Raw genomic sequence first — 23906 nt, forward strand, 5'->3', positions numbered from 1 at the left:
ACTGCTAACTTGGCAAAAGACTCAGTCAAAGTCCATCTATCCTATAGCCGAACTATGCTAATTATAATACTAAAAAATCACAGCCATAGGTCAAAAAGACCCCTGCTCATGTGAAGACCCTTCCCTTGAGCATATGTAGAAGTTGTCTGGGATTACACAGCTTGTATGGAAATTATGGTCAAAGGTTGGACTCGATGATCTTGAAGGTCTTTTCCAACCTTAACAATTCTAGGATTCCCCCCATCCACCCCTAGGAGCAACCTCTTACAGCAAAGTGCACGTTTGGAGGTGCATCACTCAACTTTTGAGTGTGGTGTGCACTGAGGGGGTTGTGTGCTTATTCTACATAGTCAAAACCAGTTTTACCTCACAGATAGTAATTAGAGCAATTAACAGTCCCAATATTTAACTTGAGTACATGGTCACAATATGACCTATAGTACTGTGGGAGACTCTGAAAGAACAGACAAGTAAACAGAATTTATTCCCTTCCAGTGTGTTTTTGGGCTTATGTGTTACAGCTGAACTCAATCTAAAGGATCGTTGCCTTCAAAACAAGGGATCCCACTCCCCCGCACAGAGAGCTTCTGCTTCAAGCTGCACTGTCTTCACCTCTTTCTAGATCGTGCTCTGGTACTCGCTCACTTGTTGATCCAAGTCATTAATGTGTTGGAAAACTGGTTTTGTTTATTGCTGAATTTGTTTTCTGCCAGCTTAGTGACCTGAATTGATTCACTGAGCAGGAATGCACAGTACAGAGTACAGAGGTGCAGGTAAGTTGGTAAGAGCAGGACCTCCTCTTCAAGTAGCAATAAAAGTAACAGCAGATCTAATAGCACCCTTATGAACAGCCAAGCAGGGAGTTTACTCTGCAGGCCTATACTGCTGCATAATGGTCCTGGAGACATAGTGGGCTGGTCCTGGGGCCAAGACATGCACTGCAGGGCATTGTACTCTGCCTCCATATTCTGCTAGTTTTCAAAGCTGTTTGTGCTATCATCAATTATTTTGCAGTGTTGTACTCTTTTTGTGAGCTTATTCCCAGTCTCCATGTCAATCTGGAATTGATTCTTGGCTGTTTTAAAACCATCCGTATGGCACTTATCGACAGAAGAAAGCACTATAGCACACATTACATTTATTACTCTAAAACTTTGAGATGTAAACAGTACATTAGTCTCATGCAAGCCTCTGCTGCATGAAATTTAACTAACTTGCTACTTTAAGTACTCTTACTTTGAACTTCAGTAAGAAAGCATACCACTAAGGCCAGGCTTTTATCACTCTTTTTAGTCACAAAAGAAATTAAATCCTAATTTCCTTATTCTTTATACTGGCTTTTGTCTCCTAATAACCCATGTCTATAATGAAGATTCAAACTAAAAATGGCTTTTCAGGATCACTTAAAAAAAGTAAAAAATGTGACTTTCCAACTTAAATATAAATCCAGCAAAATATAGTACTTCTGGCACACTCAGCAGCTCGAGCAGTAGTCAGTCTCAGCACCACATACTTTAAAATGTTACATATTCTAATAGTTACAAATGTCATGACATGTTCACCAGCACTCTAAAGGAGCCTAGAAGCTTTGGGGCTGAGCCAAAAGGAAAAGCCCTGTTATGCTCCCAGCCTGTCCCAGCACCGAGTACTTCCTTTATCACCCAAGGACTATTCACTTGTGAAGCTGATCATAAGTTACTTATTGCAAGAAATTTTACCATTTAGGTTAAATAAAACTGTTATGTCCTCTGTTGTGCTGTGAGACTAATAAAAGCTTTGAAATTTGGGGAAAACAGAAGTATCTTGAAAGCATTTTTAGTGAGTGGTTTTTCAAGTTTTGATTAAGTTCCAGGAGAATAAAAAGCAAATAAGAAAGAGGACTGAAGAGAAGGGGATGCAAGAGATTGAGAGAAAAAGGAAAGAATGATGGAAACAGAAGGAAAACATCAATAGGTAGTTTACCAGGAACCATACAAATGAAGACAGTAAAAAATGAGCAGGCATTCATCTACTATTCCATTTCAGTGAGATGCTAAATTCCTTAAGGTCAGCTGAGAGCCCAGCCAGAATTTTGCCAAATCTATAAATTCTGCAGACCTATAAATCTATAAATTCTTGCTTCCCTCTATTTTTATGTACCCTGATAACATTATTTGTGAACATTTTAGTTAATTAATCTAATACACAAAACACTGTAATACTGTCCTGTTGGAAGACACCCCCACTCTGATTTATACAGAGTGCAACTCATAGTTAGGAATTTCGGTAACTTAAACTTCCTCCCACCAGCACATGCAAATGACTGCAAGTACTGACAAGAGCTGGATTCTGGCACCCATCATATCCCTGAAATCACTCATGCACCCGTCATAAGATTGAGCAAAACGCTGTCTTGGAGAGCTGACTTACCTCCTAGTTTTCTGCCTCATGAGAACTGCACAGTGAACAAATCCTTTACGTATTTCTTTCGGTTTACCAAACACAGCAGATTTAAAAAAAAAAAAAAAAAAGAAAAGAAAAAAAGTCGTAAGGACAGGCCTAAGAGAAACTAGGTAAATCAGGTGATGGTGGTAAAGAGAGGTGGTGGAAATTAAGACATCTGAGTTTTTATTCCTTCTTCTGTTACTGACTTTTGTGATTATTACAGAGGCAGTTAATCAGCTTCGTTTTTTTCCAGTCTCTAAAACAGTACTAACTGCTGATAATAGAGGTGTTTAGGGATTAAATATCTGAGGTTTTCATGTAATTGTGTGAAATATACTTCACAATATATGACTCTCTAAAGCCTCATTTTCCAATACCTTGTACCTTGTGCCAGATGTTTATACCAGTGTCTCGTGAATGCAAACTGCACATAAAATACTACGTTTCTGTGGGGTTTATGGTTTATATTAATTTTCAACCAATTGGGAGTCACAGATTGCTTCCACAGGACACCTAATTTATTGCTGTATTAAAACCTCCCTAGACAAGGTGTTAATATATTTACTACCCTTACCATTGGGAAGTTTTTTGCTAATAGGTAACAGCAATCTTTCCTGTTGCAAATAAAGCACTTCTTATCTTCATATCCACTGGGGACTTCGAGATCCAGCTTGTTTCCTTTGTTTTTGCCTAAGACTTCAATGGCTTTGACTCCCACCACTAAGTTTCCCCGCCGTTTTCTCTTCTTTAGAATGACCTCTAGCTCTTTCAGACTTTATCTTGCGCCTTATTCCTTTCCGACGACCCTTTTTGCTCCCTCCCGGAGTATGCTGCCCTGCTTCTGCTTTCAAGAAGCCCCCCTTGCAGGGCAGTGCTCCAGCGCTCAGCCCGGTCCCCCTCCGGCCATACAACCCTCGCAGGTGGACAATTGCAGGCGCCCCGCGGGAGCCTCACGACGCACGCCGGCCATTTCAGAAACAGCTGTAATTATTAAGACTCTCTACAGTGGTAGCTCTCTTATTCTGCAAAGTGCTTTCAAAGGCTGCTATCGCCTACTAACAGTGACGGGCTCTTGCAGGCGCGGGTCCGTGCCCGCCCCTTACTCTGCAACGCCGCACTCGGGCTCTCCCAGCGGCGGCGGTGCCGGGTCAGGGCCAGCGCAGGGGCAAGGGACAGTGACAGTGGCAGGGGCAGGGCCGGGGCAGGACCGGCCCCCTCCTACCAGCCTCCCCGGCTTCCTCCCGGCCCCGCCTGTTGATGTTTCACTTTGTTTTAATTCCCGGGTCGCAAGATGGAGGCGGCGCTGAGACGTCGGGAGTTGTTGCTGTTGCTGCTGTCGCTGCTGCTGCCGCCGCCGCTGGCCACCGCGCTGCTGGGCCCGGCCGCGCCGCTGGGACAGGTACCGCCGGGGCCACTCCCTGCCCCGTCTCCCTTCCTTCCCCTCTCCCTGTCCCTCTCCCTTCCCTTTTCCTTCTCCCTACCCCCCTCCCTCTTTCTGCCCCCCTCCCTCTCCATGCTCCCGTCCCTCTCCCTCCCAGGGGTGAGCCCGACGCTGCCGCGGGGCGACAGAGTTCGCCCCCCTCCTTTTAATGGTTCATTTGTATAGGATTTGGTGTGCCGAAACAAATAGCTGACAGGTCGAGGAGGGAGATAGTTACTTCTGTGCAATGTAGGTTCTTTTGTTGTATTTTCATGCTTGTCCGCCCACACCTTGGTAGTTCAGTGCTGTAGCAGTACGCGGCGCGTTAGGTCCGCGTTTGTTCCTAGTGATTTCTGTACTCTTGAACCAAGAAAAAGGCTTTGATGTACTGGTGTGTATCTATCTACCTATATACAAATATATTCGTACAGCGCTCTCTGTTTTTCTGTTCCAATATCTATGCTGTATCTTGGTGACACTAGTTTTAAATTTATTGGCTCTTTAAAGGGTGGAAAGGGTATTTTGGGTATTACTTGGGAAACCTTTTCAGTGGGAATAAAAGGATGTGCCACAGGACCAGGTGAGCTTTGACCTCTAGAATTACAGAAGAAAACTGGGTACTTCTGCCTGTAGTTGAATCATGTCCAGATACATCCTCTAATTGTTGTAACTGTGAAACTCAAAAGTGTGAGATTGCAAAGAGGGAAGAATTGTCTGGGGTTTGTAGTCACTTATTTAGCCAATGCAAATTTGCAGTTACGTAAGTAAATTTATTATGGCTTTTTTTCCCTCCAGAGTAATTTATTTGTTAATTTAATTTACGTAATTTAAGTTTCCAAGAAAGCCTGACAGAAGCCCTGCGCTGGCACATCCTGTGTTGCAAAGCAGAATTCCTGGCCTTACTTCCTGGCCTTGCTTCTCTGTATGAACTTTTGAAGAGACATTTTTAGCCCTGATTTCAAAATGGGGATCTAGATCTTCAGACACCTATAAAAAGGGCATGGATGCTTGAAATCACATGTGCAAAAGACAGCAGGGCGAGCTCAGTCCATGTCTACTTTGCTTATCCCTCAGAGAAGGGGAGTGCTAGCTTGAATTTGCCAAAAGACACGTGAAGTGACAATGTAATATAGACCTGTGCTCTTGCTTACTTCCGCCTAGAAACTTCTACACCAAAACTTCCAGTTTAGCAGCACTGAAGTTGTTTGTAACAGCTGGCAGTTGTATAAGATGTGGAGACACCTTTGTGTGTGCTGTCTCTGGATCTGAAAGCCTGAGCGTGCCACAAGGGTGCCAGGGTGGTCCCACAGAAGGCAACTTGGGGTCAGAAGTAGAATAGGTATGTTTTAGGGTGCTAATAGGACTTGACTTAGTAACTTAGTAACTGCTTTATGGGCACAGCTACACTGTTTGTGGGGTTGAGTTTGTCCATTTGTGCAGTACTGCTCAGGTGGTCTTGTCAGCTCAGTTTTTGTTAGTTGGAAGTGTCTGCGCTCTTAGCTTTATACTGGTGAGGTGGCATAAGTATATGCAGAAAATCTCTTAAAAGAATCAAAAAGGGAACATATAAATTTCTACTTTAGTATTTTTTTCTTTTTAAGTCTTAAACTTAAAAAAAAACACAAACCCTTGCATTTTCTCCTGCACTATTTCGTTTTGTACATACAGGATCACTTCTGATGTGAAAGGAACAATGTGTCTTGAGAAAGTTTTGAGTAGTATAGTTGATATTTTTTGAGCATGAGCTGGTTTATGGTGGCCTGCTAGGAACAGAAGTGCCTAGGCAGTGGGAATAGGCAGAGGGGGAATGCCATGCTGTGAGGTTGCCTTCAGAAGCCACAAGCTTAATGATAGTGGGTGCTCGGGTCAGAATAACTGTATTTTCCTCAGAATGGCTTGGGACAACAGACTGGTTGGGAGAAGGCAGAATCAACATGTTCAGCTTTGCTTTGACTCGATACCACAACTGTGCTCTAAATTCTGTGAGCCTGCTGGACTCACACTACTGACAGCTTCACATTTTGTAGTTCTTCTGTATGGGATTAAAGTCTGCCTCCTTACTGATGGTGATGGGGTTACAGAAACCATAGTGGAAAGACTGGGGAAAAACTTTGAACCTTTGGAATAGTATTTTGTAAGGCTGAAATGCTTTTCTTCAGCTCTGGAATGTGAACGCCTCCATTGTTGTGCAATACTTGTAATTTCTTAAATAAGCTGTTTTGAAATCTGGAGTTTTTTTTAAACATTAGCATGTCTGTTTTGATTTTCCTTTCTCCTCATGAACTGGATTACAGATAGATTAATTTTAGACGAAGTTTGGGTGGTTTGTTTTGTTTTGATTTTTTTCTTAAAAAAAAAAAAAGGCAGGGAATGATGCAATAAGACAACTGACCTTCACATTGAAGTAACATTTCTGGTGCAAGGTTTGGTCTATAGAGTATTTTTTTAATGTGTTGATAGGAACTGGCTAAAAGCACGGTATGCTAAATGCTATCGCTATGTTGTTTACTTTGTTTACTTCTCGATAATTTAGGCTAGCGAAGTTCTTTATAAATGGCATACTTGCCTACCAGACTTTTTTCTTTTTAGTTCAGTTCAGTTGCCTGGAAAAAAAATTGTTTTCGTATTATTTGTTGGCTGTAAGAAACATCTGTGTGGATGGATAATTTCAGAACACAAGAAAATAATCTTCACTACATCAACCATTTGATGCAGGGAGTGTAGTGTATTTTTATCAAAGAAGAACTTTGTTAATAGTGACATGCTGAAATGTTTCTTGCATTCCTTTATGCCAGTTTCTCTATTAAAAGCCTAGCACAAGTTCTGAACTTTATGCCTAAAAGAGCTGACAAAATCTTCCTATGTGTATTTGATTAAATTAAAGCACAGTATGATGCAACCGTGTCTCAGTGTGTGAGAATGAGTATTCACCTGTAAAACTCCTGATAAAATATTCATAGTATGAGGGAGAATACAAAGGCAATTCATTCTAGTAACATATGTAGGGCAAAGGAAAGGATAAGCAGTGTTGTACTAAGAGTCATCATTAAGCAAGGAAGGAATATGTGTGCTTGTTCAGAAAAGCAACATAAAGCAATGGCATCATGTTAGATTTTTTTTTATTATTATTAACAAAGATAGTTCAGCTTTAGTTAGTTACGAAAATAATGGATTTAGTTATCTTGCCCTAAAGACTGACAGGCAGCTTAATAATGCCAAACCCTAATGGAGAAGATTTTGTACTAAAATTTTGTAAAATGTGAAGGACTAATTATCATCCTGCAAACTTGTCAAGTCTAACTTGTCATGTCAAACTTGTACCATGACTGTTTTTTAACTCAGTTATGCTTGATTGCAGTTAAGAATCATCCTAGCTCTGTTTTGAGTCTGATGAAAGAATTATGTGAAGCATGGATCACGGAGCTCTGGATTGCAAATATATAGTTACACTATTTGGAGCCAGTTGTCCATACGAGTGCCAGGACTCAAATGGCATGAGTTTGTATGGTAGTTTTGTTTGTCTGTTCGAACACTTTTTTTGCCATAATCTCTTCTTAAATTTAGAAACAGGTTATTAGTTTTGTCTATTTCTTATCTATTTGGCAAGATAAGAGCCCACCTTCATTGGACTTTGTATTTTCCGATCACAAACAGGATATCCCAGTAGTGCCTGTGTAATGGCTGCGAGGGGATTGTCTGCCTTTCAAGTCTCTGTACAGCTGGCCATCTTGCAAGGCATTGTGCCATCTGTTCCTAGTGCTGCCCGCTCCACTTCCCACAGACCTCCTAGTGCAGAAAGAGCCTTGTTGGGAGAGCCTCAATAGAGAACAGCTGTGCTTTAAGTGGGCTGGCCCATAGCAGCTGAATGGGGTTTAAGTGACTGATGCAGTTGTATAGGGCTTAACAGTTACCCTGTACTGGGAGAAACTGTACAGTGCATCGGGTACTCACTGCCTGTGGAAGAGGTTTTTCCATGATTCATTAATCAGAGCTGTTTGAAGTTCATGCAGAATTAGACCCATCAGCTTTGTCATGTGCAACATTTTTCATAAAAGAGCAAGATTAGGTGAAATGTTCTCTGTACATTTCTGTGTGGTGTTTAATATGGGGAGTCTTTGAGAATTAATGAATATTCCCTTTTAACTTATGCCAGATGCTTTGTATTCTTTGCTGCCATCTTTTCCTTATCCTGTTCTTCTGCTGCTACTGCAATTATACTGCCTCAGTTAACACTCCTGAGTTCCATTGCAGCACATGCTGAAAGAATTAGAAAATTATCAGTACCTGCTTATCTCTATTCACTAGTTCACTGCAATATATGTCATCACACTCACTGCTGTTGCCTAGCTGTCTTTTAGAACATAACGACATACATTTGTGGTAGCAGTGCTGTCCTCTTTACAGGTTCTGTGGCTGTTACCACTGTAAATATCACTGTTGGAGCACTAAAGCAGGGATGAGAAATTGTAGGAAAACTCAGGAGACACATTTACATCCTATGAGAGCATTAAGAGTTATAGGGACATTTTTAGTGCAGATTGGAGTTTTGTGTGAAGGCATTTGCCAGTACAGGAAGGGATAAGGGGCTGTGAAGTATGGAACGGGTATCAGTGTTAAGCTGAAAGCACAACCTGATTCCTGCAGACCTGAATTACTTCTTGGGGTTGTCCTTTGATTCTGACCCTGTCAAAGTGCAGCTTTCTCAAATATTCCAACGAATTCAGAACCTTTTAAGTTTCAGGACTGTCTGAAATTATGTGAATCTTCATGATATTGTTAATACTGAAAAGTGTATTGTAAGTTATACAAAGAAGTTTTACACTCATAGTTCAGGCTTCTCCAGAACTTGATGGTGCCATATTATGGATTACTGCAGAGGACCTATGTCCTGTTCTCAATGACTTTGTTACTACAGGATTGGCTTGCTATGCTTCTGATACCCAAAATAAAGGATATGGGGTTATTTACCTTTCTTAGTACTGAAGTACATAGTACAAGACGTATCTATAAAGCACTATAAAACACCTTCTCCTTCCCCTCCCCCAAGTAGAGAGTTTTATTATGGTAATATAAAAAAAATTTCTCTGTTGAAATGAAAGGATGTTTTGTAAGTCTGACTCTTCTGCTCTAGGATTGGAAAGATGAATACTGAATTATCACTGGAGCACTTTTTAGCAAGTATGGCTTGTCAGGCCAGGGATTTCATCATGAAAGGCTGGTACAAGACCTATTGGCCTGCCAGGTCTGTGTCCTTCCCACTTTAGTAAAAGTAAACATAAACAAGGTATGGCTCTTGAGGCTTGAGCGCTGCTGTGGATGAAAGTGGATCGGCTGGGATGGTGCACTGCTCTCCTGGGAGCTGCTTGCAGTAGTGCCTTCCTTTCCCCCAGCTCTCCTGCCTGGCTTTTCATTGCACTTGGCATGTATCCTGTGGTTCTTGCCCTCCTGTAGATTTTGGTATGGGGTGTGTAGGATCAGGAAGACTGGCTGCAGCAGGACCTGTTGAGTTTTAGGTGTGGCACTGCAGGAGAGGCCAGTGGGAAGCTGTGGGAAGACAGCAGTGAGGAACTTGCTTCAAGGAAGGGTTAAGTGAGCTGGAGGCTTTAGCATAAAATCAGGAAGAGTGAGTTGAAGTACAGTTATTTTCCTCGGGAAGATATTATGAAGAGTAGTGAACAACCTGTTCATTATTTGCAGCAAGGAAGCTTCAGATTAGATACTGAAAAAACTTTTAATATTAAAGGTAGCTGAGTAGTGGAGTAAAGTGTTGAGGAGAGTGTGAAATTTTTGAATGTCACTGGAGAGCTTTAGGAATACATAGACGCAGCTGATTCTGACTCTGGAAAAGTTTGCTGTCCTCTGGTCCTTGAGATGTTACTGTATCAGATCAGGAAGGTTTGGAGCAAGAGCAATTGAAACTAATTTTTTAGCACCAAAACCTTGAGATCTATTTGAAATATTTCTTAGCAAGACTGGCATCAAGTCTTGTGAGACTGCTTAGTGAAGAGGCAAAACAAGAACATATGACAGCTCAGGAGAATGGAGGTACAGAATATGGGAAAGTATCTAGAATTTGTTGGATCTGGATGTGAACAGACTGGTCTTGGGAATGGCAAGAATATGAGTTCTCTGTTGCATGTGAACACAAAATTGCAAGAATAATGGTGTAGCTGCTGTAGCAGAGTATTAATAATTTCTTTAAGTTATTGAAGAGCTTTATGAACCTGTGCCATTCAAGAGATGCATCACCATCTGCTGAGATGATGGTGAGGGCAGACATCTCTCAAGGAGATGCCGCAAGGACAGGCAGACCATGCAGCAGAGCCAATCCAACAGTCTGTGGCCATCAGAACAATTAGCCTGACTCCCTTCTCCCAGCTGCATTCTTGGATCTCTTGTGCTTGTCTGGCTCTTCCTTGCTTGTTCAAAAGACAGAAAAAATAGTCTGTCAAAAAAGGGAAAGTTTTTGTGCTGATTTAATGACCTAGACTGGCTCACTGACTTGGCATAAATGAGAGGGAAGGATAATATGCAGGAGAGATCTGCACTCTCAGTGGCAGAAGCAGCAAGCGGTTAAACCGTCTTATTTGTCTGCATGTTATGTTCTAATTTTTGTAACTTTGACAGCATGGAAATGATCCACTGAACTATTTAATTTCTTAAACATGTAATATGCTCTTCAAGTGCAAGTTGGATACTACGGGAACAGAATTGACAGCTGTTTTTCAGGAAATTAATCATTGTGTACATAGCTCACTTTGTACATTTAACAGTCAGTTGATGAGCGTATCTATCTTGCTTCATACCCTTCATTTTCAAAGAAAGCATTTGATTCAAATAAAAAAAAAGTAGGAGGGGATTTTCCTATTTTTCCCCACTCATTTCCTTTTTCTTATAATCTGTTAGTTCCTTCGTAGATGTTGAAAAAAGATTGCAAAATACTTCCTGTATAAAAGCCCTCAGATTTCACTTGAGGCTTAAAAAATTAATTACTTTTAAAACTGCCTGGAAAATCAGTCATTTGTGCCCTTTGAATTCCCAGAAAATAGAAGAACCTAGGAAGTAATGACACAAAGTTTTGGTAATCTGTTAAACAGTTTGCGGGTATAAAAGATGTACAGCTGTGAATGCTAAGAACTAAATGAGCTAAAAGTTTGGTGGATTTTTATTTTATTATTAATATACAGAATTCTTAAAACATGACAAGAAAATAAGTGGTTCAAAGAAATTACAGATGACAGAATAGAATACATCCTATGATTATACTATTAATCTAGTTTATATTTTCAGTTATATAATTCCAGTTCTCTAAGGAATTTGGTAATTTTCATTTACTTTGAATAGCTGGGATTTAAGTTTTGAAGAAAAGTCAATGTAAAAACCTGTTTCCTAGAAAGGGCATTAAGGAAGAGATTTCTTTTTGGTCTTGGTGGCCAGGGAGTTTTCCTGCTGATAGGACAAATGTGTCTGAAGCATCACTTATGAGTCACTTCCAACCAAAAGCTTAACTGTGTTAGATTTTTAAGCTGTACTTTTCATAATGCCAGTTTTCTGCTGAATCAGATTTGGATGTTGTTTTTCAGTTTTTGACAGTCCTGGCTAACTGTCTATACTGTTGATCACCCATGGTTTTAAAGACTTTTTGACATTATACTTGCATTTCAGAAGCTCTCTTTTCATGAATTGGGACTGTATTATGCTAGGTACTGCATATTTTAAGTATTTTCTGGAAGAATATTTAGTGTTATATAAAAATCCCAAATGAAAAGCCTTTTTGTGTATTTATTTATTTAAAATTTTGAGCAAGCTGAATTTTTTATTGAGACTTATTTTTAGCTGTTGGGTGTGAAACCATGACTGAAACACAGAGCTGAAGAAGATACTGAAGGTATGGAGAGGTTTTCTAGAGGAAAATGAAATGCAGTTAGAATCACTTAAGGCTCCCAAAAGGCAAATAGGGAGCTTAACATTATTTTTGAAGAGGTGACTCAGGAAAGCTCTGTGGCAGTCATTACTTTTGGCCATGTGCAAGAGAGATTTGACTTTTGCATGCAGTGTTTTTGAGGGACAGACCTGGGAGAGTTAAGGTCCCATCAGCAAAACAGCCCCTGAAATTACAAGAGGGAAATGAGAGGACAGAATGAGTGAGTCAATAAATTACAGCAACTGGGGTTTGAAAGAAAGAAGCAAATCCCCACTGGATGTGGGTTTGAGGAGTCCTGTGTGGCATAATTTGGGAATGATAACCAAAAAAAGAAACAGGATTACTGCTAAAACTGACACAAATGAATATTCTTTACAATAGGCTAGCATGCATTAAATTAGAGTTCACTTTGAAGACTGAGTGCTTAAAAAACATTTACAGAGAAACTGATTTTTACCTTTTATTGTCTGTTATTTTTTAGCTGAGAGGCTTCTTTTCCATTATATCCTTGTGAAATAAGTGATTATTATTATTTTATCCTTATTAAAGAACCCCGGGCTATACAGTGGGGGATGCAGATGTCATTCTTTCTCATCAATCCTCTTTATTAAAAAGTGGTGGGGAAAAAAACAAACCAACCCTTACATGAAACAAGTAAGAATACTCCTGTTTCTTCTGTCTGCTGGATAGAAAGCCTCGGGATGTGCTTTGTGTATTGTAGGTAGTCATTCTGTCAGGATAATGCATGAGAGTTGCCCGTGCCCTGCAGTGGTTTATGTGCTTCCTCAAACTTATGTCTCTTCTCAATGTTTTGTTCCAGGAAATGGTCCGAGTGGGTGTTACAATGTTGCAAGCCAATGGAGAACTTCACAAAGGACAGGTTTGTCTGGTTTTTCTCTTTATTCAGAGAATTAATATGTAGTGAAACAAAGTCTGCATGTGGATGCAAATATGTCGTTTTGTCTGACGTAAGTCACTATAAAGTGTGTTCCTCTGAGTGCAGAATTGTAGGATAGGGCCAGGAACTGTATACTTATTCTGTCTGTCTTTCTTTCAGGTTCTTTTTAATATCACCTATATTAATGGACAGGTATATGTAAATGATTTTCCTATGAAAAGCGGGGTTGCCCACGTAACATGTCAAACAGTAATATGTGAGTATTCCCTTTTCCTTTTTTTGTTTTTTTTATTTTCCTCCTTCCCCCTGGGTATTTGGCTTCCTGGTTATCTAGTAGTAACCAAGGCTTACAATGACTGTGTGTTCTGTACTCTGCAAACCCAAGCATTGTAGAAACAAATAATTTCCCAAGGCAGGACAATGCTGGTATTAAAATGGGCCTCAAGTCACATTTATGTGCTTATATGTAAATGGTCTAATCTGAAGTCCAGACTCCGCCTGTCTTTTAAAAAGAGTGTTTTGCAGGACAGGCTAGACAATGTAAACTGTAGGATGCGACTCCACCCTGCTAATGGCTGTGTCCCTAGGTTCGTTGGCATAAATCCAGAAGGAGATTCAATAACAAAAGTATGAATTGTTGTTAGGAAGATCTTTTAATGATCTCACTTCTGTGTCTAATGAACAAACAAGTTTCTGCTGGATAGGATATTATAGCACCAATACTGCAGCTTTGCTAGTGTCCTGCAGTGGTTAATGACTTTGAATTATCTTGAAACTTCTATTTTTCCACTGATTCAATGCTACGCTTTTTGTGAAAGACCAGCGAGTATTGTGATTTTTTTGGAGATACACAGGGTATACTGTATAATTAATTAAAAAAGGACCATTATTCTCATTTGGTTTAAGCTTCTGTTGTATTCAGAATGATCTCCTGATGGATCAGGTACAATCAATCTCTAGCATGATATCTGAGGTCATCATCATCAGACATTTACTTACAGAGTACTAACACTTTTTCAAAGTGCTTCTCTGAGCCATGACTTTGTTGCGTTAACCCTTCTTTCCCAAGCACGATCAGTTATCAATTTGACACTAATTATTTTCTGGAGAGGGAGAGCAGTAATCAATTTATCTTTTTCTGGGATAATTATGTTCCTATTGGTTCTATTTTTTTCTATCCTAGGGTAGAAAGCTATGGCAAAATGTCATTTATCTGCAAAATAATTCATTCCAGAAAAAATACTCTCCTGTAGTTCCTATTAATTTCCCAAATCATATTTTTGTATTCAGTTATGAACGTGAATCTGAAACAGTGAGGGAAATACTGATTTGACCTGGGAGCTAGGAACCTGGAATTCTCTATCTCCGTGTTTGGGTCTGGGACCTCAGCATAGTACCTGGCTCTGTTACTTGTAATGTTTGTACTCTTTACATGCTAAATCCTTCACAACAGATTCAAGTAGTGTTTGTAAAATGCTAAAGAAATATAGAAATAGGGGGGAAATACTCCTGAATGTATATAAACCCCAAACTTGAGCTCAATAGTCATGCTTTTGAATATTAGAGACGAAGTATTCTGAATGACATTGTTTTGACATCGTTGTCAGATCACACCTGACACCTATATCCCCACTTGAAGCTTCCATAAATGTCAATTTTGGAAACATATCTGTCATTCCTGTTGAATGGGGTGGTTGAATGGCCTGACACATGAAGGGCTGGGACTACAGGGAGTTTCAGCTACTTGAAATCTTAGAGGTTTTGGTTCTTCAATGTGTGCTCGCTGCTCTAAGACACAAAGCATTCAGCAACTAGGTTTGTGCTCTGGCTCATAACTATAGGGAACCCTTCTCTCCTTCTGCCACCTACTTTTGCAACAAAAGATATTGCTAAATAATGCCAAAAAGTATTTTTCTATATTTAAAATAGGCAAAATAACCTTTATGAGGACAGGGATTGTAGCATAGAAGTAATGAACACACTGAGTTGTTACTGTAAGACTAGTCCAGCCTTACCCCATGTTACCTCACAGGCTCAGCACTGTAAGTGACATACACACACAGCACCAGTGGCTTAGCAATAGTCTTAGTTCATGTACCTTGCTATCTGCATGTTGGCAAGATCTGCCATGTCCACTCTTCCGCTTCACCACCACTTCAGTTCTAGCGTGGCCTCACCTGTAGTACAGGTGTGGTACTTGGGAGGAGGATACAAAGTCTATGCAGAAACAACTAGAGCAGGAAGCCAGTTCTGTGGGTACTTGTGGAATATTAGGCTGTTGAAATAGCTGAAAGCTTTTGGGCAGGAAGAGTTTGAGGGTCACCAGTCACATATGAAAACAGAGAGGGGGACAGACAAATATGTATGAGGGAACTGTCACTCATCTTGAGTAGTAGATACAGTGTGCCTGGAAAAGAGCACGTTAGTTTCTGTATTAAGAGGAAGGGGAATGTTATGCAAACCAAGATGTTTACACAGGTGGCTGGCTGGGCTGTGGCATTACTCTTATGAGTAATAGAAATAGAACGCAGCAATAGCCAAGCCAAGGAGCACAGCTTAACATGCTTCAATGCAAACCTCAAGGCAGGGATGCAACATTGTTTGCAAGCTCCCTCAGTCCAGGGGATCGTGCAGCTCTGCTGTGTTATATTACGAAACTTGCTCCATGTTTGATTTGGTGATATACTGGTAAAAAAAATCATGGCATCTGTTCTGCCTGTTGCCCAGATTACTACTGCTTATAATAGTTGTTATTGGAAGTGTTAAGGACATCAGCATAGTACAGACATCTGTACCACTGTTCTGGCATCTCTGGTGTGACGCTAGTGCTGCTGTGACTTTTCCGTTCAGGTGCTGCATTTGCATCTCTGTCAGAGTTGCAACTGTTTTCGCTATGGCTGTGTACTGCTTTCTGATTGGGGTGGTTTCTCTTTGAAAGCTGTGATATTGTGTGTTAACAGTGGAGAACGGAAACTTGGATAACTCAGCAGATCAGCAGCGCCTGGGAACCGTCAGTGTTCGCATCATGGTTCACGAGTGGCCTTTGGCATCCAGTTCTGATTTGCAGCTGATTGTCGTTCAGGAGGAAGTGACAGAAATTGATGGAAAACAGGTAAAAGAAACCTCTGCTGCAATATTTGGGTTGTTTTTAACTTAAGAGAGGCAAGTAGTTACCAAGGATTGAAAGATTTACATGTATCTGTCTGGTGATCAGAGCACAAAGTATATAATTAATGTTAGATAGCACAGTATTGAAGGAGATAATAGCAAAGTTGGCAGTATAATAGTAGGTGTGTTTTGTGAGGAGACTTCAAGTTTTAATGCTTTTATTCATATTCTAATGATTAAGTGTATCACAACACATGCGCCTATGCAAGCAATGTCAGACTCACAAGCAAGACTTGATTTATAATATAATGTACAAAATAAACAAAAGGGGCATGGGCTTTTTTTGAGTCCTGAGGGCTTCCCCATTGTTATTCCAAGCTAACAAAGGGTTTCAAGCACATACCGAACAGCTTGCAGCAGCAAGCTCTTATGGCAGATGGGCTTGTGAAAGCCCACAACACCTGAGAGTTTAGCCTTAGAATATTTTGCATGTAAGATAAAATCCATGTTCATTATCAAGATTCAAATTGAGACAAACAAACACCTCCCCGCCCAATTCTAACTGTGTCTGTAGGAATACCAGTGAATGTGAGGGGTTACTGCTCCAGCTGAGATTGAAATGTGCAGATCTCTCAAAATTGCCTGTAAGGTATAGTTAATTTACTAACCAAAGAGGATCTGTTGAAAAGATCGAGCTGCTGAAGCCAGCAACAGCATCATATTTTTGTTTCTGTACATGTCTGCATCCTATGTGTGGCCAGGCTTTTTTGAAGCTGGCTTATGTTCTGCTGCCTTTTTCTTTTTTTAAAGAAGAATACCATTGATCCTTAATTAATTGCATGCTCAGCAGGTAGTATTTTTTACAGCAATCTATATCATGTCAAAATTTTACTCTTTTAATGAAAAGCCCCACTGAGAGGTCTGTAGCTTTTCTAATGAGGTGTTTATCTCACTGGTAGGAGCCTAATATATCCTGCTTGATTCAGTTGTTACACAATAGTGGTGTTTGTATTTCAGATTGCAAACTAGACATCACAATGCATTTCAGATTTTCATAGAGACCTGGTAAAAACAACCAGAAGGCTAATGCTGTTTTCTTAATTGTTCCTTTAAGTCAAAAGCAGTCTCACATGAGCATGGTAGAGGGGCAGAATCCCCTCCCTTGCCCTGCTGGCCACACTGCTCAGGATACTGTTGGCCTTCTGGGCTGCAAGTGCACATTGCTGGGTCATATGGGGCTTTTCATCCACAAACACCCCCAAGTCCTTCACCTGTGCTTGGGGTTGCCCTGACTCAAGTGCAGGACCTCGCTCTTGGCCTTGTTGAACTTCATGAGGTTTACACAGGCCCCTCTCTCAAGGCTGTCCAGGTCTGCCTGGATGCCATCCCTTTCCTCTAGCATGTCATGCACCACACAGCTTGGTGTCATCAGCAGACTTGCTGAGGGTGCACTCAATCTCACTGTCTGTGTCACTGACAAAAATGTTAAATGGCACCAGTCCCAGTACTGACCTTTGAGAACAACACCTCTCACTGGTCTGCATTTGGACATTGAGCCATTGACCGCAGCTCATTGAGAGTGGCCATACAGCCAATTCCTTATCCAGGGAGTGGTCCATCTGTCAAATCCATGTCTTCTAGTTTAGAGACAAGGCCGTCAAGCAGGACACCATTGAATGCTGTGATACTTTGCCTTCAGTTGTTGAAAAAAGAAACATTACTGAAAAAGCAGAAATCTCAGTCTTGCCTCAGCAACACTTTCAATGTTCACAAGTGCTTTCACTATATACTTTAGTTTTCCATGTCCTAAAATGCCTCCCTGAGAGAGGATAGTAATGAACTATGCAAGACTTGGTTACCAAGCCCATGGAGTGACTACCACGTGCTTTTGCAAGGAGAGAGAGACAGTCTGTTCAGCATATTTTCTAGTGTGACATAGTCTACAGAAATGTGGTTTGTAAAAACAAAGAATACTAATTCACGTTATAACAGCCCTGTCTCTACCTCTTAATGGCTTAAGAGTTTTCTGTGATGTATTGGTGTCCTCTTCCAGCTAGCTTCAGTCTTACTTTAAATGCAGTAATATCAACATGTTTGCATCTCTTGCAGGTTCAGCAAGAAGAAGTAACAGAAATAGATATTTTAGTAAAGGACCTGAGAGTACTCAGACATTCAAACTACACTGTCCCTTTGAAAGAGAGCATGCTGTATTCCATCCCAAGGGACAATGACATGTTATTTACACTGCCCAACCTCTCAGGAAAAGGTATCTCTCTCAGCTGCTACATAATATTTTCATCTGTAGCTGATGTATTGCTTTACAGGGGTAAAAGAGCATCATTATTCCAATGTTTTACATAGTGAAACAGTTTCTTCATTAACAGGAAAGCGTTTTATGTGGTTTGGTTTTTATTTTTTTAAACACTTAAATTCAACTCTTCTACATTCTAGGTATTTTGTTTGTTTGTTTTCAAATCTGTTCTCCTTTGAAGCACTTGATATTTGGCAGTCTGCAATCCAGACATCTGACAGGAATAAATTCTTCTCTCAGATCTATGATGGAAGTTTCTCTAAAGCTCCCCCTTCTTCCTGAGAATGAAAGAGAAAACTGTAGAGGAAATACCTGTCTGGGTCATTTCCAAACGAGGGAACAGTTTTATGTTATTAAACTTGAATATCTTAAATGCAAGAGAAGTTATTTGATTCCTTAATCTTACTTCAGTTTTGTTTAATCAACAACTCTCAAGGATTTAATCAGAGATTAATATTTTGATCTAGTTCATCGCTTTTTAATCTGATGACAGCTGAAATTTACAACTAAGGGCATAGCTAAAGGCAGCACGGTAACACTGCTTCTGCTTATCAAGTTCACTACTCAAGTTAAAAAAAAGGTAGTCAGTCTTCTGTGTTCTTGGTGTAAATGTGTGAGAACATACTATAAGTATAGATATACACCGTATCTTTGTTTTCCTGAAGAGTGAGTCAAATAAAAAGAAAGCTCTCCACTAAATCTAGCTTTTCTTCTTCAGATATTCAAGATCCACTGCAAACCACCAGTCAGTACCTCATCCGGCAAGTAGAGACTACAGTAGATGAAGAGACGTTACCTGGCAAGTTACCAGAGACCCCTCTTAGGGTAGAACCTCCATCTTCTTACAAGGTACTTTTGTTGTTTGTCTGCTTTTTTAATTATTAGTATATACACATTTAAAGAGAGCAAACTACTAACACCAATGGACCTCTAGGAACCTTAAAAAAACCTCTCAACCCCCCCCAAACTATCAAAATAACCAACCAACAAAAAAAACCCCTCTTCCTAAATTACCTTTTAGCAGTAACAAGCTGTTGGAATTTTTTACTCCAGTAGGAATCAAATGGGCTTTTAAATCCTGCAGTGTTCTGACCTCACAGATACTTCATGATAGTCAGTTGTGATATTTCCATTATACCAAGCTAAGCATTTATGACAATTTCAAATTTTGCTTAGCTTTAAATTACATCATTTTTTTCCTGACTCTATGAAAGTGCTTACTCCTCTGAGAGATGGACCATTGGTATCAGCTGCTGTGAGAAAGACAGTAAGAGCCTTAGAAGTTTGAGTTTCAGCTTAGGTAAGGATGGGCTTGATGGCCTCCTCTGTGGCCAAAACAAACCTGCTGCTGAGACAGGAGGGCCAAAATAGTAGGCTGAAAGTTACAGATAGGCTAGAGAAGGTGCTACCCCTCTCCTGGGCTGGCAGTAACCCTTTCACTGCTGTACACTGCCATGGTATCATAGCTGTCTATGGCCAAACAGCTGCCCCTTCGTCTTCTCTGTTCAAGTGTCTTTTATTTTCCAAAGTGGCCTCTCAGAGAACTCTGCTACGATGAGCAGAGAACTAAACCTTCACCTGTTCCAAACTTTGAAGAAGATCCAAGTCACCGGTCAATTCCATGCTGCTTTTATCTATTTTAAGGATACATAAATTAAGTAAAACTATCACCATGTAACTACATGTATCACCAGTAGCTACAAAACCAGCGCATGCTTTGTTTTGCAGCCTGTCTTTTTACCTCTTTGACTGTAGGTGATGTGCCAGTGGGTGGAAGACTTGAGAAAAGGATTGTGCAGATTCTGGTTCCGATCTTTACCCATCTTGTTTAGTTTCATGGAAGTTGTTGTAGTTGGAATTGCTGGAGCAGCTCTTATTATCAAAGTCTTAAAGGTGATTCTCCCTTCCTGTGAAAACAAGTAAGTATTTTTTGCATATTTTTTTTTTGGCTGTGGTGAAGGCAAAACATTAACAAAAAAAATTTGTCAAGAAGCAGCCCCGTTCTGTAGGAAGATGCTAGCAACAATTCAGTGAAAAAGCTACTGATAACTTTCCTTTCCAGGTGAACTTTTGACATATAAGCATTTCAGAGAAACATGGGAAAGTATTTAATTGGAAATGTCTTTAGCTGAGCTGTCATACTGCCAAATTTTTATCAACTCTTCTAAGGACTACATTGTGAGACACTTTTTACATAGCTCCAAGAGAGGAGGGTAGAAGCTAGAGCTAAATAATTCCAACATCTCTATAGCTTTTCATACTCCTACTATGTTGGAGTTGTTGCAATAGTTCTGAAAGGCCTCGAATTTGGCTTTGCAAATTTGCGTGGGAATTCTCCAAGGAGGACCTACCTCTGTAGGCAGCTTCCAAGCCATAGCGATTGGTGCCAGCATTGGTGGCAAAAGGTCATAAATAAAGCTGGTGGCCTCCAGATGGCTTTATTCACTCAGTTGGTGTGTTACCAGCTACACTAAGATTTTTCAGAAGAGCAAGTGCTCAGAACAAGGGCTGGAAAGATGAATTAGTAGCTGCAGGTAAGAAGTCAGTGTCTATTTAGTGCTGGAATGGGCAAGCATGTGTATTTTAAAGCTACCTAAGTCAGTTCTGGAAGACCTATCCCTTGGAACCATATGTTCTTTGAGAAGTGACTGACAGCATAGTGTGCTTCGTTAGCCACAACAAGCACAGCTGATGTCTTCTGATGCAGCTGATCTGCTGTGCTTCTGAAGGGCCCTGTGTGCAGTTAATTTATGTATCCACTCAGGAATATGAGTGGCATTAGTCCTTCTGAAAAAGCTAGAAAAATAGAGGGCTGGAAGATCAGGAAGGTTGGAAACTGCACTGACGAAAGAGACCATGCTTTTCCCTGACACTTCACACAGTGTGCTGTCAGATGGGAATGCTTCAGTTGTTAGAGCAGAAAAACTGAAGAAACACTTTGTACTTCCCAGAGGAGTAAGTAGCTTAACACTTCTACGTGTGACACTGAACTAAGTAGAACTAGGAAGAAAAACCTAATCCCAGCTAACTATTCAGCAAAGTGTCTCAGTGCCTGTCCATGGCAGAGGAGAGTACAGAGCAGAGGAACCAGCCTGCAGTAATTCCTCTTCCAACCGGAGAACATGGGGCTTGTGCATGGCTTGTCAGAACATTTAAAGAAATTGTGCCACTCCCTCCCCTTAAAAAAACAAAACCCAACCAACAACAAAAAGAAAAAACAAACAAAACCAACAAACCCCCACAACCTCAAAACCACACAGTTGTTTTCTTGCTACCTATGTAAAGTGTTCCCATAAAAAATGGTAAAGGTTTAAATCATGATTGCAAACCAGTAGGAATGAGCAGAAGATCTCATGTGGTGACTGACACAGTTGCAGATGTCAGGACCTCATCCCAAGTCTTTAACGCCATTCTATGGTACACTGATAAAACTACCTAGTCTTGGAGAATTAAATGTAGCTCCTGACAGCAGACAGTTTTAGGCTACTATGAAACTAAGCATATATAGAGTCTACACTGCTGACACTTCAGATGTAGAAACTGGGTGAAGGGAGCCCTCAGAAACCACAGCTAGTACATTTTGGAACCAGTTTTCATTCTAGCTTCATAAAAGAGGTATTATGAGGGTAATACTTGACACACTGATTTAAACTTAAGTTTGGGGAGTTAAAGAGTAAATCTAATTTTTAGAACACAGAATTGTTTTGTATATTGTTTTCTAATGCCAGGTAATCTTACCTTTCAGAGGCATCCTTCTTCTGGATCAAGTCAGCTTTGTACCTGTGACTACTATCAGCCTGCCTTCAGATCTTCCAGACAGGAAAAATAATTTAGATGAGAAAGCATGTACTTAATACTGTATTTACTTTGGAGTTACTGATTTTTAAAAACACACTTTTAGTTGACCTGAAATTTGGCACTTGAGCTTAATACTTTGTTTGTCTCCTACTAAGAAAACTAAGTCAGTTGATTAATTGATAAAGGGCCACTCAGGCCGAGGCCCAAAGCTGACTTCCTTGTGCCTCTTCATAAAAGCAGCCTTTTCAGAATCTTCAAAACAGAGCAGCTTTCCACCCTGAGGGCTACCACTGGTTTTAGCTTCTGTGAAGTCACTTTTCCACACCTTGGACAGGATGCTCGCTGCCTTCATGCCCATAAATAAACCAGGTCAGTTGTCCTGACTAGCAAGATGATGAAATTCAGGGTGTCCTTAAGTCTGCAGAAAGCATTCTTCAGAAAAGGACTAGGGAGTATTGCAAACATCAGCTGTGCCAAAAGCCTAAGCAAAGCTGCCCAGCCTGGCTCAGGTCTCATAGGGTTGAGTGTGCCTTGCAAGGAAGATACCACTACGCAACATTTGTGTTACTCAAGAAATTTGACATTTTATATATGCAAAACAAAAATTAAAAAAGCAGATTTATATTTCAAGCACTTTACGTTTTTATGGTCCCTTCCATTCATAAAAATTGTTAGCAGTTGTAATTATAGTATGCTTTTTGTATCTGTGACAGCAATACTATGTGAAGTCCCAAAAGAAAAATGAAAATTCTATGGAATTGTACAGAAATACTGGCTTACTATTGCTAAGTAGGCCCACTCTGCCCATGCCAGTTTCTACTGTTAACATTTTTCAAATAAACATTTAAATTGTTTATTAAACTGTGTTCACTTTTGCATCTATAGTTATAAAGAACAGCAGTTTGCCACACGTTAGCTACAGGGTACTATTTGTTTTTTAGCTTTTCACTGTTCTTACTTAGAAAAATTGTTTGTCAGAAGAATGACTAGGAAAAAACTTCAGAGCCGTAACTATCTGGCACTAGACTGAGCACAGTTATCATCTGAGTGATCAGAATTACCCATGTGCAGCTGATTTTCCCCCCCCCCACCTGAAGGAAACATTATCACAAATGTAATCTGATCCAAGTTATTCAGATGCTGGTCCGTACAGCTGGTCTGTGACAGGAACAACTCACATTGTCTCCCTCAATTGACAGCACTGCAGTGATAGAAGGAACATTTCTAACACTGACTTGCCTTGCAAAAAACTAAACCAAGACTCACCACCCAGCAGTGCAGTGTGGTTGGTACATGTCAGCCCAAGGTAACAGGGACACTGCTCAAACTTCCCCTTGCTTTTTAATTTTATTTTTTGTTCCAGCACTCTTGGGGTGGCAAAGGGGTTGTCATCCATGGCTGAACAGGAAACTGCTAAGATTAACACAGGAATGGTGACTGCACGCACAAGAGCAGGTCTTCAAACAGTTGTAGACAGACTTCTCTGCATGTGGAAATTCCTGTTCTTTACACTTTATGAACATAGCTCTGGCTCCTTCATTAGCATGGTTCAAGTAGAAGTGATGTATAAGGCTGAAGTTAGCTTCTTCAGGGAAAAAAAAAAGTAGGATGGAAAGAAACACAATAGTTCTTCCTTAGTGCACAAGCACAGTATGAATTACACTGCAGATGGAAATCTGGCAGATGTTTGCATATGCTCTTTGCATCCCTCCTTATGAAACTGTAAACCAAGCACCTGCACAGAAACAAGGAGATTTAGCTCTTCTAAACAGCTGCAACAAATGAGTGGTTAAGCCTGAAAAAAAGTGTTGGTACTGCTTCACAACTTGGCTGATTTCCATGAGCTCAGTAATCCTCTTCTGTATGGTGTTTACAAAGTATGAGGAAAGAAGTACTACCACCAGGTAATGAAATTCTAAAGATAGTGCAAATCTTGAACACAGTAATTGCCAGACAACATAGCAGCTTTAAGGAGCTGGAGTTACTGAGTCTTAAATAAAGTTAAAGCACTTGTGTTTCTGCT

The 23906-nt window shown here is 40.4% G+C and overlaps 1 protein-coding gene across 2 annotated transcripts; it reads left to right on the plus strand.

Moving 5' to 3' along the window:
* Positions 1-3592: 3592 nt before the first annotated feature.
* GINM1 (glycoprotein integral membrane 1) lies at positions 3593-22739 on the plus strand. Of its 2 annotated transcripts, none has more exons than XM_025895727.2 (8): positions 3593-3823; positions 12589-12648; positions 12826-12922; positions 15627-15778; positions 17884-18040; positions 18804-18934; positions 19841-20004; positions 21831-22739. In XM_025895727.2, the coding sequence occupies exons 1-8, from the start codon at positions 3716-3718 to the stop codon at positions 21937-21939; spliced, it is 978 nt and encodes a 325-aa protein (XP_025751512.2). In that variant the 5' UTR covers positions 3593-3715; the 3' UTR covers positions 21940-22739. The 2 variants fall into 2 exon arrangements, with proteins under 2 accessions (XP_025751512.2, XP_025751513.1); XM_025895728.1 differs by lacking the exon at positions 3593-3823 and adding an exon at positions 4075-4093.
* Positions 22740-23906: the final 1167 nt, after the last annotated feature.

This window comes from Manacus vitellinus, unplaced genomic scaffold (genome assembly GCF_001715985.3).
Source record: "Manacus vitellinus isolate BGI_N305 unplaced genomic scaffold, ASM171598v3 scaffold_4_pilon, whole genome shotgun sequence".
NCBI lineage: Eukaryota > Metazoa > Chordata > Aves > Passeriformes > Pipridae > Manacus > Manacus vitellinus.

What these genes read in the sequence shown, in the direction of transcription:
- GINM1 (XM_025895727.2), top strand. Translation starts at nt 3,716, where the DNA reads ATGGAGGCGGCGCTGAGACGTCGGGAGTTGTTGCTGTTGCTGCTGTCG. An exon ending in AACATGTCAAACAGTAATAT is followed by an intron (nt 12,923 to 15,626) that starts GTGAGTATTCCC and finishes GTGTGTTAACAG; the next exon opens with TGGAGAACGGAAACTTGGAT. An exon ending in CTCCCTTCCTGTGAAAACAA is followed by an intron (nt 20,005 to 21,830) that starts GTAAGTATTTTT and finishes CTTACCTTTCAG; the next exon opens with AGGCATCCTTCTTCTGGATC.